Genomic DNA, 16,236 nt, shown 5'->3' with positions numbered 1-16,236 from the left:
TCCAAAAGACATACATATACTGACAACTGACTTAAATTAAAAACCCTCTTATCTTATTTACAAATTATTTGCAAAATATATAAATTTGAAACCCTCTTTCACAGCTCTTGCGCAATTCATATCATTCTGTATACAACAAGCCGCATAAATAACGCTACAAATCAAATATGAATGGTACGTCTTTTTATTTTTGTTTTCACTTGGAAGAAAAATGAACTCACCTCCGAAAGTTCTGTACAAATGAAATCTGTACGAAAGAATTTTGACAAAACAAAGCTCCCAAAAGCAAGGTTTTGGTTCCTATTCGTCACGGCAAAACAAGCAACTCACGAAACTAGAAAAGTTACAGGTAAAAAGGAAAAGATATTGGAACCGCAGCAGAAGAAGGAAGATGATGTACATGTCAATGTCAATTGCCATTGTGATTCTTTCTGCAGCTTATGAAAAATAATGAAAACAGATTGGCTGCTGGAGAAGAAGCTTTGTTTATCAATGGTAATTAGCGAATGGGTCGAGGAGTTGATATCAGTGAGAAAGAATTTCGGAAAGGCGAGACTGAGCATCCGTAGGAGTATCTCTTCCAGGAACATTCACCTTTAGAAGATTAGAATACCTGCAAAGCCCATATAAATTTTCATTTTAATAAGTCAAGAAACCGTATTATTTTTAGATTCAATCAAAGGAAATAAAGTTGAGAAACAGACTCTGTGGGTGTAAACATCTGGTCATGTTCCGCTATGAATGCAAGCAACGCCTGTAGAAAAAAAAATCATGTAAACATCCGAGTGTAAGAATGCTGAGGAAAAGCTAATAGACAAACCATGATGAAACAGTGTTTTCTTTGGCTACTAACCTCGAATGGCATGTTTAGTAGTTCGAAATAAGTACGGACACGGTCTAGGTTCTGTTGAACGCTTTCACCATCGATATATGGAATAGCTGTCATGGCCTGCCAATGTATAATACACACAGATGTAGACAGTGAATCTATTGGAAATGATAAAAACTCGACACTTAAACATAGACTGATCTTTACCTGTTCCAGTGCAATAGTGTTCCGACAAATTTGTTGAACTCCAAAAAGGTTTATTGATCTCATGTCAGCTAAAGCCTAGAAAAAAAATACGTAATAAAAGACTTTTAACGGCTTCGAAGATGATGATGATGATGATCAAATGTCAAATATATAATTGTGATATGATATGTCTACATTTGAATTAGAAGTACCAAAGATCTTAACAGGTTTCAAAAAGATTAAAAGAAGAGGTATACCTTAATGGACGCATTCGCTGCAATTCCACAAATGCCACCAAAAACGTAATTGCGCTTCTCACCAGAGATGAAAGGCGCCATTCCCTCGTCCCTACGTGTTATCTGTTTAGAAAAAAAGAGGAAGTGTCAAAAACTTGGGGTGCAGAAGTATAGAGGTTGAAAAGATTATCACCTCGTAAAACCAATTCAAAACTAGATTACACACTAAACAAGAATATATATTCATCGTAATAAATTAAGATGACTTCTTCATTTGGCTAACTAGGTTCTCTCAGCAGAAGCGAGTGATACGAATATTTGATGGCTATGAAAGTAAACAAGGCTTTTTAAAGTAATATATAACTAACTTGTGAAGTAAGAGAAATCACAAAGTCGTCGGGCTCTTCAGCATCGTCATCCTCCAAGTATTCTCGATTTTTCATTTCCTTATCAACACCATAATATTTCGTAAGTTTCACAGGCCACAGATTGAATTTCCCATAGCCATGCCACCTTCCTAACAAAGGGAACATCCATCGCATACCTGAAGATGAAAGACTGTTTCCAATTGCATCTCAACACGAAGAACCTTTAGGCAATCAGTCGCAAGCTTTCTGTACTCATCAGCAAATGATGCCAGATTCCTAGGAGAAGTTGCTTGATTCCTGCTATTATCTTCAGATTCACTTGCTGCACGAGGAACTGCTTGTCCAAGCCTAATGATTTTGGGAAATCAAAACTTTCAGAATGAGTGTTCATTTGCTTGCTACTTAGGGACGAAAGAGAGGACTAAGTGAAGACCTATCCCAACCATGCAAGATTCTCTTTTACACTGCACGCAGTGGTTTCTGAGTTTATTTATATTTGGAAAAGACAGCAAACAATCTAGTTAAGCCTCTTAGACTTTTTATTACGAATGTCCCTTTTTCCTCTTGTATAAAATCATAGGACTTCCATTTTGTGTTCTGATAACATCTAAGATGTACTGACAGATGGGAACAAGACAAGCGGCATGCATAAAGAATCTGATCCGACGAACTCACCTCTCAATAGAGTCTGCCACGTATTCAAGAGAGTCACTAAGAGAGGCTAACAAAATCAGCTTGTTGTCATCACGAATTAGATTATCCTGTAAGAAACACACTTACGTAAATAATTTTCACCAAATGGAATTTTTTTTGTTGATTATGATTCAGACAACACATGAAATTTACCTGCTTGATAGACGGCAAACTTGAGAATAGTTCACAGAGTTCTACGTCGGAGCCAACAGCCTCAGACTGAGAAACGGAATGGCCAAGTAGAGCTGGTAAACAAGCACTCGCCGGATCAAGTCGCATCAATTTCTCAATATCATGCCTCCCAATAAGCCTGTAACTGAGCTTCTCTAGCACAGCCTGATATATTAAGAATCAAACTTATGCTCAGATATTGTGCTGTGCGCGATGGAAGAGATGCATCACTTTAGATTTAGGGACACTTGAGGCATAGAATGGTAAGAAAATGGTTAAGATAAATGCAAATTTTTATCAAAGATGGACAAAAGGCGCATAGAAGATTGGCTAACACCATACTCTACCACCTCTCTCTTTGAATCCAACTTTCTCAGGATTTTTTCTTGAAGCATTTAATGCCAAGTTCTGCTACATGACTTCTCACAAGCAGCTTAATTACCTACGTTTACACTTTACACTGTAGGCTACGCAAGACAACGCCAAAAGCCTAAAACAGAATACTATAATTACTTCATCAAAAAGGCCAGTTTTCACCTAGCTCAAATTGAACTCTAGGTAGCTTCAGGATGTTCTTATCATCTAATTTACACACCTCCAACTGAGTTTTAAAAATCATATCACGCTTACAAGGCTACTTTTAGTCTATGATTGTGCTAACGGAGCAAAACCCTAAACCAGATGTCAGACATAAATAGATTCTAATAGTAAGAGGAAGAGGAAAACAAATGAGAAACGATGAAGATTCATACCTCCATGTATGACGTTCGACATCTCTCAAAGGTTCTCTCAAGAAATGTCTGAACATACTTCACAAGGTCAGTAGCAAATTTAGGCATAGCTTGAGCCCAACCAAGAACCTAAAAAAAGGTTAAAAAGCAAGGAAGTTCATTAAAACAAAATACCATGAAACTGTTAACACGAAATGCATGAACACGAAAACAAAAACATGAACTGGAACTAACCATCCATTCCTTTTAATGCAGATCAAAAATGTGAACAGCGACAAAATTTAGCTTCCAGTTTAAAAGCATAGACAACGTACCTCTTTTGCAAGGAGATCTATTGCCAAAAGACCTTGTAACACAGGTCTACCCTTTTCTACGGTTGGGGTGTAAAAAGTTGTATGTGCACGGGGCCTAAATGCGGCGGCACCTGCAAAAATTATTTTGCGAACCATGGGTTTCTAACCTTGAATATATGTAATATACACACTGACACAACTGGCACTTCATTTTGAATTTTTCATAAACTAGTGAATGCAACTAATCGTGTAAAACTTTCTTGCCAAGTAATCTTTCAAAATAGATTCAACAATTCACAAAGACGCCTGAACTTTTCATAAAACTGGCAACCATGCGATGGTAAAATTCCAAGTCTTTGGAACCAGATTAGCAGCTCCTCTTTCAAGATGCAATTTCTATATACTGTTAGCAGAAAATTATCCTAAAAGTAGCAACAAAAACAATATGATCACTGATCAGATCTCTATAGTCTACGGAACTAACTTGATATAGCTTGCTGTACGCCTTTCCTATAGTCCACAAACATTGTCGGTAACAGGTGGTCCTTCACAAAGTTCTCAGTGAATGTAAGCAATCCATCATTCCTGCATCAGTACCAAAAACTCGATGGTGAAAATACTGGCAACTTTTCAACACTTGACTAAACAATAATTTCAACTTTCATTTTGGACAATGAGCAACGTTCAGCCTTGCCAGGATGATTGGCTGCATAGGCAAGCGTAAAGTTTGAACTTACACAAGCTGGGAATGCTTTTTGGGTAACATTGAAGTGATTTTATCTGTAAACTGCAAGACACAAAGATCATATAAGTCTACTGAAAAACAGATGAAATTGAATGAAAGAAAACTTAGATGAACCAGAATCAAAACCTGAAGGACAGGGCGATAAATAGATGCAGCTAGATATATTCCCTGTTCAGGCAATACTGCTGCAGACCCGTAACCTTCCTTTGATGAATTTGGACCCTTCTTTCCCCAGCCTTGGCGAATTAGATCCGCTCCTACCAGCATCACATAACGTCGTTAAGTCCACCAAAGGAATTATAACAAAAAAAAAATCAGGATAGTTGATTAATACCCTGATTAGAAATCGATACAGTTGCATCTGTAAACCGAAAGGTGAATGTTAACCCATCTTCAGGTGCATTCCTGCAGTCCACCATCATCAATTAAGCATCAATACGACGAACCAAACTGGAGAGTTTTACATTCAAATTTGTGGCATACTCTTCAGCGCTCCACTTTACTAGCGCTCTGAGAAGAACCTAAATGACAAATTCCTAGACTTGGGTTTTGTAAAACCTCTTATTAGATCATCAGAAGAAATCTCTGCTCTAATATCCTCACTATATTATCGAATGACCATATCAGATGATTCCCAGCCCAATGAAAACATACCTGTACATGGAAATGAGGCCTATCTTTAAAAAATCTTAAATGTCTTAATTTGGGGACATGTTTTGTTGTCTATGTATCTAAATGATAATGAGAAAACCATCTCAGTAAATGTATGAACTGCCAACGTTAGAGGTCACTTGCCTTTTGTCTTTTTTGGAAGCCTTCTTTGCAACTTTAGCAGTTTGTGCAGCAGCATCTGCTGAAGCAGCTTCTGGAGTTGCTCGTAGAATCTCACATAAGAGTTGCTGGCATTCACTCTTCACAATTAACACGTAAAATTTCAATAAGCTATGTATAAGAAAGCATTAGTTCAAAGATTTATAAACAGTTGGCTTCACGGCATATTATATATTTTTGGAAACAATAGGCGGACCTGTAAGACTGTCAAGGGATAACTGATAGTGTAGCCTCCAGTAACTTGGGATGCTTCAGAATCCGTATTCCAGTTCACATTCGTAGGCAATGACTTCGGTGTGTTAATGTCATGTTGTGAAGCCTTCAACTCAAAAAGCTCTCCAATAACAACATGATTTTCTGTAGAAGCAGTAGTAAGAGAAAATTTGAGCTTTCACCAGAGAATATAAAATATTGAGAGGCGTTTACAGTTGAATAGCTCACCAAATATCTTGACAATAGTATCTAGAATTGAGTCAAGAAGGTCTTTTGCTGCAGCTTGCGCCTTGCCTCCAGGAACCATAAGAGGCGAAACAGGGCTCACAGCCAGGTGAGTTCCTGAATTTGATATCCCATTTTGAGGTTTCTCTTTTGAAAGTATGTAGGCCTCTGATTGTCCTTTGAAAAAATGCAACCCCGCAGCTACCGTTCGATCACCCTGACTACAGACGGACTTTGACAAAATTCTAGTCTCCATATGAGCTTTAATCTTGGATATAATGATCTCGTGTATTGTGGGTCGAAGCTTTTGGCTGCAAGAGAACACAAAAACATTACTAAGAAAATTTGATGATTTATATAATGGAATGTACTGATTTCCACCAAGTGACATAGACATTTGATCAAGATATATCTAGTGATGACATCAGCGAGAAGTTAACTAACGGAAGACGCCACTGCTAACCATCTAAAACTACTACTAAAGGAGTGAATTTTCTATAACTATATCCAGCTGTAAAACAGAAATCCTAGCATTTTTGACCATTTAGAAAAATGAAAAATATTTAAAAGCGAACCATATGATAGCACCAGCAGCTGCAACTTTTCCAAGCATGCAGAGACACTGAACAAGGGTCTGTAGATACTTCACATGAAGTGGATCATCACTCTTTCTTATTGCTTCCTGAAACAGAAGAAAAAGCAGTGTCACAGACTCACAGCACTGAAAAAAATGGACAAAAGATAGTTGTAAAAGTGTAACAAGCACGTACAATAAACTCGTCAGGTGTGGAATCAGAAAGCCATGGCGGAAGTTGGTGAGAAAGAGGTTTACCATCAGTAGCTTCATCATGTTCTACAGAGTCCTCCTCATCATGTCCATCGAATGATGAACTAAGAAACAAAATGTAATTAAAGAAACACACATTAGGGAAGTAAAGGAATTGCAACACAAACAAACTAGTTTTATAGAAGCAGAACAACCTTATCAATTTACACCACTCTCTTTTATTGACGAAAATGTTAATGAATTACATTAAGGGCAACCTCCACATAATGACTATACAAATGATGCAAGTATGCTAATATCAATACTAAAAATATAGCCGCAAGAGCCTCAATGGAGAATCGAAACTAAACTGACAATTAATGAACAAGGAGCACTCGAATAAAGTAAATCATTACACACGAAAAGTCCCATACATAAACAACTGAAAGGAAAGGTTGCTTCATACCCTTCCTCAATAGACGACGTTCTATGTGAACCATTTGTGAGCCCTCTAACACCAAACTGACCATCACCTTTCAGTGTCCGTGTTCTACGAGACAGTGGTTGAGAGCTCATTCGACTAGCTGCAACAGCTGTTGTTGTTGGTACATCATCATCTCTTTCGTATATGCTTGACGCAACTGAACTGCAGCATATACAAGGTCAAGAACAGAAGATTGTGAAATAATAGAATTGACGAGGCAAACTACCAAGGATAAACTGAAAAGAAACCTACCTGTATTCACCTCTGTTGTATAGATGTGCATGCATATCGTCCAGAATTTTATAGAAAAGCGCTCCCCGCAGCTTAGTTAGCTCAGATCTGACATCTTGAAGCGCACCAACCTAGGTCAAAGTACCAGTATATCTATGAGTACAACATCCAAGTTAACAGTAGATATCTCGAACAAAGATAATCAGAAGTCCCAGATGGAAATTAGATGATACCAGATCCCTTCATCAGGGGTAGATAACAAAACAGTCCTAGAGATCAAATTGACAACTGAATTAGGAAACTACCGTTTGAAGCCCCTCACGCTCAAGCATCAGAGACGACTGAAGATACACTTGAATAGCAGCGTAGAACTGTTTATCAGCAATGAGCTTCTCAATACGAGATGGAACCTGTTCAATGATTCAAAAGGCAAAGCCACAATAAAAGCAGTTTCTTTTAAACAGCACAAAGTAAAAGATAGTAAGTATAAATATTAGAAATATATCAATAGAAGTATCACTACAGAGTGCTATCATGAATGAAGAATAAAACTTCAGAGCAGCGAAAATACATAACAAGCACTGTCCACACAAAAAAAAATCAACAAAGAAAATGTTACGACCGATCCAACAACCAACCTTAGAAATGCCCTCAATTTGATCCAAAAGCGCGATGATGTGCCGCAATGTTACAGAACGGTACCACAGCTGGTGTAACTGTTTATTGCGTGTACCCAAGCTCCTCTTTGCGTCTGCCAAATCATGCTTCAAGTCGCCTAATTTTTCAGTGGACTCACTGAACAATCGCAAGATCTGATGAGGAATAACATTGCAAGGATGGCAAAAGAAGAGAGAATCAGAATCTAAGTTACTTTCACGAATGAACTTTTACTAGATAAATTATTTCTCGACTTTGAATAAAGAAGTCATAGAAGCAGCCATAAGTCAAACACGCAATAAGCCTACAGTAAAAAAGGCTCTATCCAATAGAAAAAAGGGAAGAGGGACCAGATAATAGAAACCTGGGAGTAGTTTTGAATGGCCTTGTTGAAACCACCATGATAAGCATGCACAACTTCATCCACAACCTCCTCGACCACATCACTTTGTTCCTTTAGTAAAAGAACGTCAGTTTCACGGTCTTTCGACGTGAGGATATGGACAACGTGTGGCAAAGAGTCGAAGCGTGCAACAGCCCAGCTCTCATCTATTCGTGCCAGCTCATCCCTAAGGTACTGCAGTAACCATCATCACTTAGACACACACACAAAGACACGTGTACTCCAAAAACAAAGATCGAGAGCACACTCTTCATATTAAGGCCGACCATACGGTTATTTGACTTAGTTAGGAGTGAGTGAAGAAAGTGGACTTACATTTTTATCCGAGGGAACAGGCAAACCGTCGAAAAGCCCCATTGCTGGCGGACTATTCTTAGTTTGGCTTGTTTGAACCCAAACGATTATTCCTCAGCACATTCAATTCAGGCTCTCTGTAGCTGAAAGAAAAAGTTCAAAAACCAACACATACGTGAGCTAGAGACGATGCTATTAACAGAATTACCACGTTGAATCACGATGCTACGACGTTGCTCAATTTCAAAAAGAAGCTAATGGAGCGAAGGGATGATACAGTGAGGAGAAGACATTGTAAAATCATCACTCCTTCAACGAAAAGAGAAAGATAGTCCGATACCATGAAAATTCTAGCTCGAAGGCGAGATAGCATTGGCGTAAACAGAGATTGAGAATAGCAATCAAACACGAAGTGGATCTAAGAGAGAAAAGCTTTCAGCTGCGAATCTAACCTGGGATACGAATACTCCTTCGATTCTGATCAGTGCGTCTCCGATCGCGAAGAAGTTAGTCTAATTCTCGAGCTATGGAGGATCAAATCTAAGCGTTCTTCTCTCGTTGCAAATTCTTCTAATTCTCCAATTTTTTATTTTAATTTTATTGTGGAAAAAAAATGGGATAGACCAACGTTTTTTCTTCGTTGGACGAAGATTACATGTACACCACCACTACTCCATAATTTCTCTTATTATAAAGTATAGATAGGAAATTTATTAATAGAAAACCTTAAAACACACACATATTCGTCTCCAATGTATCTCAACAAAACTCAGGAACAGAATCAATTCATGTCTAATGAGTATGGATCACTAGAAAAAGGAGGCAACTTCTTTCAGTTTTTTTTATTTGAAGATTATATCATTGTTCATCAATGCATATCAAGAGTTTGCCTTTACTTAACGAAAGTGTACAAGCCCTACATGTAATTATGTTTGAGATCAGATTAGAGAAGGAAACGTCAAGCGTGTACACAGCACAGTCCACAAATGTTTGCTGCTATTTAATTTAGGTTTTCCTGCAATTCAAAAGATCCTTGGATCACATCTGAGCAACCAGATCATCTCCTTCTGTAGTAGTAGTAGTAGTAGTAGTAGTAGTAGTAGTAGCCACATCATCTCCACCACTTAGCGAATTCTCCATCCATCTCTTCAACATTTTCAACGCAGCTTGTGGCTGGTCCATTGGAACCATGTGTCCCGCATCGTGCACCTGTTTTCATCAAACTCTTTGTTGTTACTAAGAACATCAACAGAACTATAGAAAGACTGGTTTTATGTAAGATAAGTCCTGACCTTGAGGAAACTAAGTTGTCCATAACTCTTTAACTTCCCTGCTTCTTCACCATCAACCACAAAGGGAACTTCATTAGTCGCCTGAAAGTTCTCTTTTCCTGACCACTCCATTGCATTCACCCACCTCGAGTTACCTGCTCCAATTCAAGTATATCATGTACTCTTCTGCCAAAGATGATTAACAATTGTATTTTTACTAGTTTAGTTCACAACTATATTCCGTCTATATCATTGTTCTCAAGTTTAAATATAACTATGTTATGTTTTTGGAACTTACCGAGCCAATTGCAGATGAGATCATATTCTCCAGCATACACAAGAAGGTTGATTCCATCTTCCAAGAGGGTGGGAATCCCAACCTCGAGATTCCTCATCCAATCCTGTAGCATTGCCTGATAGACACTAGTACTACACGAGACAAACTCTATGTCCCCAACACCAAGCGACTTTCTCACGGATTGCAGATTCAAGAATTTCTCCATGTCTGAGAAGTCATAGCACAAACTCCCCTCGCACTTCTTCCTGATGTCGTAATACTACACAAGAAATATCATATTACTCTTCGAGTTAAATGCAGAAAGGTCAAACAAGATTGCTTTCTATAAGTGATGGCTGCTCTCGTGGATAGATCAAAGTCTTATTTTTGAAGGAATAGAGAATTCACATGATGTTGCCAGAAACAATATTATATGAAACGTCAATTAGAATTAAAAATTAAATAGTTGTTTTGGACTTACGTTCACTCCACCAGCATGATTCATTACGCCACTGAACAAGGTGTTGCAAACAAGATATGACGCCAAGCAAGAGACTGTTCCATCAGTTCCTGAACAACCCCAAACAACCAAACAAAAAAGCATGGATTCAGTATGTTAAAACACATTGAGCAACTTATAGACATAAGCTGACAATGAAAATTAGAGTAAGTACCACAAAGCTTAATCGATAGTTCACACAGTGGCACAATCTTTTTTAAACGATCATGCTCTGCTTGAGTAATCAAACCCATTTCCAAAGCATAGTCAGGATAAGCTGGATACTGGATTGCAGGATTTGTAAGCCCATTTCCAATGGCGAATCCCTGCAAGATTATACTTGTGAATACCAAGCTTCCACTAAAACCGTAAGAAAGAGAAACAATCACATGCCTTAAGGTTAATATGAAGTCCCTCTTTAGCCTTGTTTCCTTGATTGACTCGGGCAGCAAAAGCCGGAATGTAATGCCCAGCATATGACTCTCCAGTTATGTAAAAGTCGTTGTTTGTCAGCTTAGGGTGCTCCGCAAAGAAAGCCTTGAGGTAACATGAGGAAACGTAATCAGTATCTAAAAGAGATTTACCCAAGTCAAAACTCGGAAGCAAGGTTCTGTATTCACAAAAAAAAAAAACTCAAGGCCAGACCTGCAGAAAATCATACAGATCATCGCTAACTCCCTTCTCGTCATGACGGATGTCACTTTTGTCTGTCGTGTAGCTGAAACCAGTCCCAACAGGCTGGTCAACGTACAGGAGATTGGAAACCTGAAACACCAACTCTCATGATCAAAAGCTAGTAAGAATTGGGGAGATAGTTTATAAAGATCATAATAATACCTGATCCCATCCATACTCATTCCAAGAAAGAGACATGTTCTTATCGATCTTGAAAGGACCGTTCTCATAGAACATAGCCAGTTCACTGCTACATCCAGGCCCTCCGGTCAACCAAATCACAACAGGCGCATCCTTCTTCTTCTTGCGCGACTCAAAGAAGAAGTAGAACATTCTATTCACCACCACATAAACACACAACCTAGTCAAAATCTAGCAGAAAATTCTACAAATCAGATAATAAATCCACAAATGTACACGAATCAGATAATAAATCCAACCAACCTTAGCATTCGTTATGCATCAACATACAAATGCTTACTAGCAAAAAAATTGTTCAGATCAACATAAACACACAACCCCTAGTGAAGAGCTAGCTACCTATTCTGAATGAATCATAACGAATCAGATACACGTGAGCAACAAGAGGTAAGATTATTAGATATAAACCTTGCGCCTTGAGATTTCGGGAGCTTGTAGTAACCAGCACGATGACCTAAATCCTCGACGGTAGCGCCGCCGTCATCGCTAACAGAGACAATATTCGGGAATCTGAAGCTCCGTTCGACAATCGAAGGCACCTCCTCCTCCACGGAAGCGAGAGGCGAATCGCCGGTATCGATCACGTTCACGTCGAGCTTGGGAAAAAGGTTTAGCTCGCGGATCAGCTTCTCCGCGCGCGATGACGGCAAGTTCGATATCTCGAAGGTGCGATCGTTCAGTAGGAGAGAGGAAGACGGTGATGTACAAGCGATGAAGACGACGAAATGCAAGAGGAGGGAGAGGAAAGTTTGTTTCTCCATTTTCGTTTGTTTTCTTTCTAACTGTGATTTTTTCTTTTTTGAGATTGTATACGAGGAAGGAGAAGGAGTACACGTGGCAAGAGAGTATTAGAAGAGTCTTCTGAACATGATCGGGGCTAATTTGGGAATCAAGAGAGTATTGAGTGGAGATCTGTTACGCGAAAATAGCGAATGGGATAATCAACGGTTAGGCACGCGAGTTAAATGAGAAGCAATATAGATGGATGTGGGTCCCATAGAAATAACAAGGAGAAAGAAAAAAAAATATCCGACCTGCCGGAATCGAACCAGCGACCTAAAGATTTCTTTGGGAGAACCCACTACAGTCTTCCGCTCTACCAACTGAGCTAAGGTCGGTTTGATAATACGACCAATTATAACCTATATATACTTTAAGGAACACGCAAATGGGCCAAAACAGTGGGCTATTAAAAGGGAAAGATAGTACTCTTAACCAAATCGAAAAGAATCTAAGCTGGATACAATCAGAGAACTCAAGCCTTTACCATCAGTGACAGCAATATAAGCTCATACCAGAACTGAAGGCAACTTAAGCCCATATATTAGAAAAAGGAACTGGTCTAATAACTTTGAATTTAGTAATTTACTTTGACTTTTGTCCGGTTTAATCTAGTCTTCAAATTTCGAATTTCGAATTTCGTTAAAAGTCCTCACTAGAGCAAAAAAGTTGACAAGTTTTTCATCTGCCGTACGAAACACCACTACTCCTCCACTTTGGTTTACATTTCGTCGAAGAGTTCCGACAGATTGGTAATCATTAATCAACGCTTCCAACGCTAGACACGTGTCAACAAGATTGTCTAACTCTCCACGTGGCATGACCTCAACCACCTGCCTGAACGGTTATGTTATCTTTCCCTCCACAAATGGACCCCCTACTTTGCCTTGCTCTAAGCTTCCGTAGACAGATGCTTTGATCCTTTGGAATCTTCCACTAGTTTCAGTCTTCACGCATCTAATAGTAAACTGCAAACGTCGTCGTTTCGTTTGCTTCATTCCCTTCTCCGCCTTACCTTTTTCCTTTTTAGCTTCGTTGCTGCTCTCAGAAACATACATCACTCAGAAAGTTCAATTTTCAATTGTTCATTATTTTAATTAAAAGTATATAATTTAAATAAATAATTTATTGTGATGAGGGCGTTGAACTCGCGGCTAGTTCTGATCGACATCAACAGCTCATGGCAAGCATCGCGACGGTTAATCTCCGCAACCGCAACCGCTTTTTCCTCCTCCTCCTCCTCTTCATCCTCATTCCGTCGAACACGTGGTGCGCGTCAGAGGATCGCTTCATCCAAATCTCCGGCGTCTCCTTCCCCGATCCGAAGACCTTCCGATAAATTCAGCTTCGATGCTCGGCCGCCTCCAGCCGATTCAGATACCTCCGCCCCGATCTCGACGGTGGAGCTCGACGCTTTCCTCGAGATCCTCCCTCCGGCGACGAGGAAGGAGCTAATCAAGCACGAGTCCCTCGGCGAGCTCATCGAGGTGGTGATGGATTTAGGGAGGAAGCCACTCGCTAGATTCCCTTCCGGCGATTGGGTGATCTCAGAGACGCCTGTGACGCAGCAAGATCTGAAGCTCGCCGTATCAAAGGTGTGGTCGTGTCTCTGATACTGTTTATAATAAGTGTCTCTGCTTCTGATAGTGATTGAAATGTTATTTTCGATATAGGTTGGTGACTTCTCGGATGATAACCGATCAGGGATTAACAGATCGTTACATCGTATAAGCGCGATACGTAACCGTAAACTCCAGATAATTGGTCTGACGTGTCGAGTGGGACGAGTTGTATCCGGAAGTGCGGAGATCATAAGGGACTTGATAGAAGGAGGAGGATCCATCTTGGTCATAGGCTCTCCTGGTGTTGGCAAAACAACTTTAATCAGGTAACATTAATTGTTTACATGTGATTATCGTTACATGTCACGTGACAAGGTTGGTTTTTGAATTTTTGTATTAGAGAAATCGCACGGATGTTAGCTGATGAACACAGGAAACGTGTGGTGATCGTTGACACGTCAAATGAGATTGGCGGTGACGGTGATGTTCCTCACTCTGGTATCGGCCGTGCTAGAAGGATGCAAGTTCCGAATGTGAATCTACAGCACGATGTTATGATTGAGGCGGTTGAGAATCATATGCCTGAGACTATCATCATCGATGAGATAGGAACAGAGCTTGAGGCGTTAGCTGCTAGCACTATTGCTCAGAGAGGAGTTCAGCTTGTTGCAACTGCTCATGGGATGACTATTGATAATATAATCAAGAATCCTTCTTTGCAGCTTCTTATTGGTGGTATCGAGGTTGTGACCTTAAGAGACTACAACTATGCTTCTTTCTTTTTTTTCACTCTTGAGTAGACATTAAATTGAGTTTTTTTTTAAATACAGAGTGTGACTCTTGGTGATGAAGAAGCAAGGAAACGGAAAGTGCAGAAGACAATACTCGAAAGAAAAGGACCTCCAACGTTTACTTGTGCTGTAGAGATGATATCGAGAACCGAGTGCCGTGTTCATCAAAGGCTTGATGTAACCGTTGATGCTATACTAGCTGGTAAGCTTAACTTAAAACAGTTTCCTTCTTCAGAGTGAAACCAAACCGAATGAACTTTTTGTTATTGTAGGGAAATCCGCTCCATGTGAGATCCGTAAAATTCGTGGTGGAGAAGATGATGTTCCTCATAAGCTAGTGACTCCCATTCCTTTGGAGAATCTTGAAGAGGAGCCTGCACCATTGCTCAACATAGACTTTGCAAGTGAAGTGCTGTCTGACGACGAAGATGAAGACTTAGACTTTCTTCCCACTCCGTATAAGAAGGCCAGCAGTAACATATCCAAGAGCCAAAGAAGTTCACCTGTTCATGTTTATACTTACAATGTAAAGAGCCTGATCTTATCTACCCCTAGCTTTTTGATCCAAGGAGCAGCCAAAGATACTAACTATGTATATATGGTCCTCTGTTCTTGTGATTTAGGTACTTGAAGCTGATCTTCTTCAAGTAGCCGAAGTTATGGGGCTAGAAGAAGACATAGAAGTGACGGATGATGTTGGAGAAGCAGATGTCATTTTGGCCTCGAGTTCTGAACTGAAACAGAACCCATCAATCCGTCGTGTTGCCAAATTACACAAGCTACCGATATTTGTCATTAAGGTATCCTTCTTCTTTCATGACTAATGTTGATGTTGATGATTCACTGCATTGTTATGTTTCATTAGTTTGATTCATTTGGTGCTTCCTGTTAAATACCTTGCAGTCAACTACAATGGCTCAGATGGTCAAGGCAGTTCGAATGATCCTTGGGAGAGAATCGTTTGGCTCAGCCCCTATAACCATAGAGAAATCTTCCGTTGATGATATCGAGATCAAAGATGATGCTCCAGAGAGCAAACCCAGTTTAGAAGAACTTGATGCCCTCGAGGTAAAAAAAACTATCATCTCTTAGTCCCCTAGGACTTATGCAGTCCTCATGTTACAAAGGGCTCGATACAGTTTATAGTGACTATAGGTTAGAGACACTTGCGAGTATACTTACTGGTTTTATATCTCTGTTTCTGAAAAACGCAGGAGGTCCGTCTAGCTATTGAATACATTGTAATCCCGGGAGGTGAACCAGTGGAGCTACTTCCTAGACGGTCAGACATAATAGTCCGACAGCTAGAGCTGGTAGAGAGTTACCAACTCGCGGTGGAGAATCTCGGCACTCACCTTAACCCGCGGCTTCAGATACTTCCTCGTCGTTCCACCAAGAAAATGTTGCCATCTACATCCGCAAAGAAGGCAGCAGATGATGATAACATGGGGAATACCGCTACTCGTCTTCCTTTCCTCAAGGATTGACGTCACTGACTCAAGCATATGGATCCTATCTATACAACATTGCAGACACTCGTGAATATTTGTACATTCAGTGTAAGTAATATGTTAATGTTGTGGTCATTGTTAGTTTGTTACTCATTTGCAATGTATGTTACAACTCCTATGCTCTGTCTCCTTTGAATATTCACATGGGTAACTGTAATGTTGAGGAAAAGTAAAAAAAAAGGTGCAATCTGTAGATATATTATTTTTTTTTTTGGTCAAATAGATATATTATTTACTCTGCATTTTTAAACAGAATTTGTTTATGAATTAACAAGAGTGACACATAACTTGCTTGTCAAGATTATAATACGAA

The 16,236-nt window shown here is 39.5% G+C and overlaps 3 protein-coding genes and 1 non-coding gene across 4 annotated transcripts; 1 reads left to right on the top strand and 3 right to left on the bottom strand.

The window, feature by feature from the left end:
• Positions 1-166: 166 nt before the first annotated feature.
• On the bottom strand, positions 167-9,000 carry LOC108812014 (exocyst complex component SEC8). The gene is made up of 27 exons (XM_018584146.2): positions 8,809-9,000; positions 8,378-8,499; positions 8,024-8,236; positions 7,641-7,814; positions 7,308-7,412; positions 7,024-7,133; positions 6,754-6,933; positions 6,292-6,412; positions 6,097-6,203; positions 5,525-5,832; positions 5,280-5,440; positions 5,048-5,163; positions 4,587-4,657; positions 4,379-4,509; positions 4,245-4,294; positions 3,992-4,092; positions 3,529-3,638; positions 3,236-3,343; positions 2,466-2,648; positions 2,295-2,380; positions 1,796-1,967; positions 1,620-1,697; positions 1,273-1,374; positions 1,037-1,111; positions 854-949; positions 705-754; positions 167-613 (listed from the first exon to the last, which is right to left on the bottom strand). Exons 2-27 carry the CDS (start codon positions 8,417-8,419, stop codon positions 526-528), a joined length of 3,138 nt encoding a protein of 1,045 aa, XP_018439648.1. The 5' UTR covers positions 8,420-8,499; positions 8,809-9,000; the 3' UTR covers positions 167-525.
• Positions 9,001-9,162: 162 nt separating this feature from the next.
• On the bottom strand, positions 9,163-12,096 carry LOC130496031 (serine carboxypeptidase-like 49). The gene is made up of 9 exons (XM_056987767.1): positions 11,688-12,096; positions 11,241-11,412; positions 11,049-11,168; positions 10,797-10,940; positions 10,579-10,729; positions 10,386-10,474; positions 9,926-10,184; positions 9,649-9,782; positions 9,163-9,565 (listed from the first exon to the last, which is right to left on the bottom strand). Exons 1-9 carry the CDS (start codon positions 12,038-12,040, stop codon positions 9,395-9,397), a joined length of 1,593 nt encoding a protein of 530 aa, XP_056843747.1. The 5' UTR covers positions 12,041-12,096; the 3' UTR covers positions 9,163-9,394.
• A 211-nt stretch (positions 12,097-12,307) lies between these two features.
• On the bottom strand, positions 12,308-12,397 carry TRNAY-GUA (transfer RNA tyrosine (anticodon GUA)). The gene is given in 2 exon segments: positions 12,308-12,343; positions 12,361-12,397. It is a non-coding gene; the product is annotated as a tRNA-Tyr (tRNA).
• Positions 12,398-12,905: 508 nt separating this feature from the next.
• Positions 12,906-16,125, top strand: LOC108813676 (protein SEEDLING PLASTID DEVELOPMENT 1). Its single transcript, XM_018586305.2, has 8 exons — positions 12,906-13,654; positions 13,733-13,947; positions 14,022-14,364; positions 14,452-14,614; positions 14,685-14,938; positions 15,036-15,212; positions 15,316-15,480; positions 15,627-16,125. The coding sequence occupies exons 1-8, from the start codon at positions 13,193-13,195 to the stop codon at positions 15,897-15,899; spliced, it is 2,052 nt and encodes a 683-aa protein (XP_018441807.1). The 5' UTR covers positions 12,906-13,192; the 3' UTR covers positions 15,900-16,125.
• Positions 16,126-16,236: the final 111 nt, after the last annotated feature.

Source organism: Raphanus sativus, chromosome 6, assembly GCF_000801105.2.
Source record: "Raphanus sativus cultivar WK10039 chromosome 6, ASM80110v3, whole genome shotgun sequence".
Classification (NCBI taxonomy): Eukaryota; Viridiplantae; Streptophyta; class Magnoliopsida; order Brassicales; family Brassicaceae; genus Raphanus; species Raphanus sativus.
This window is presented reverse-complemented; position numbering and strand designations above follow the sequence as displayed.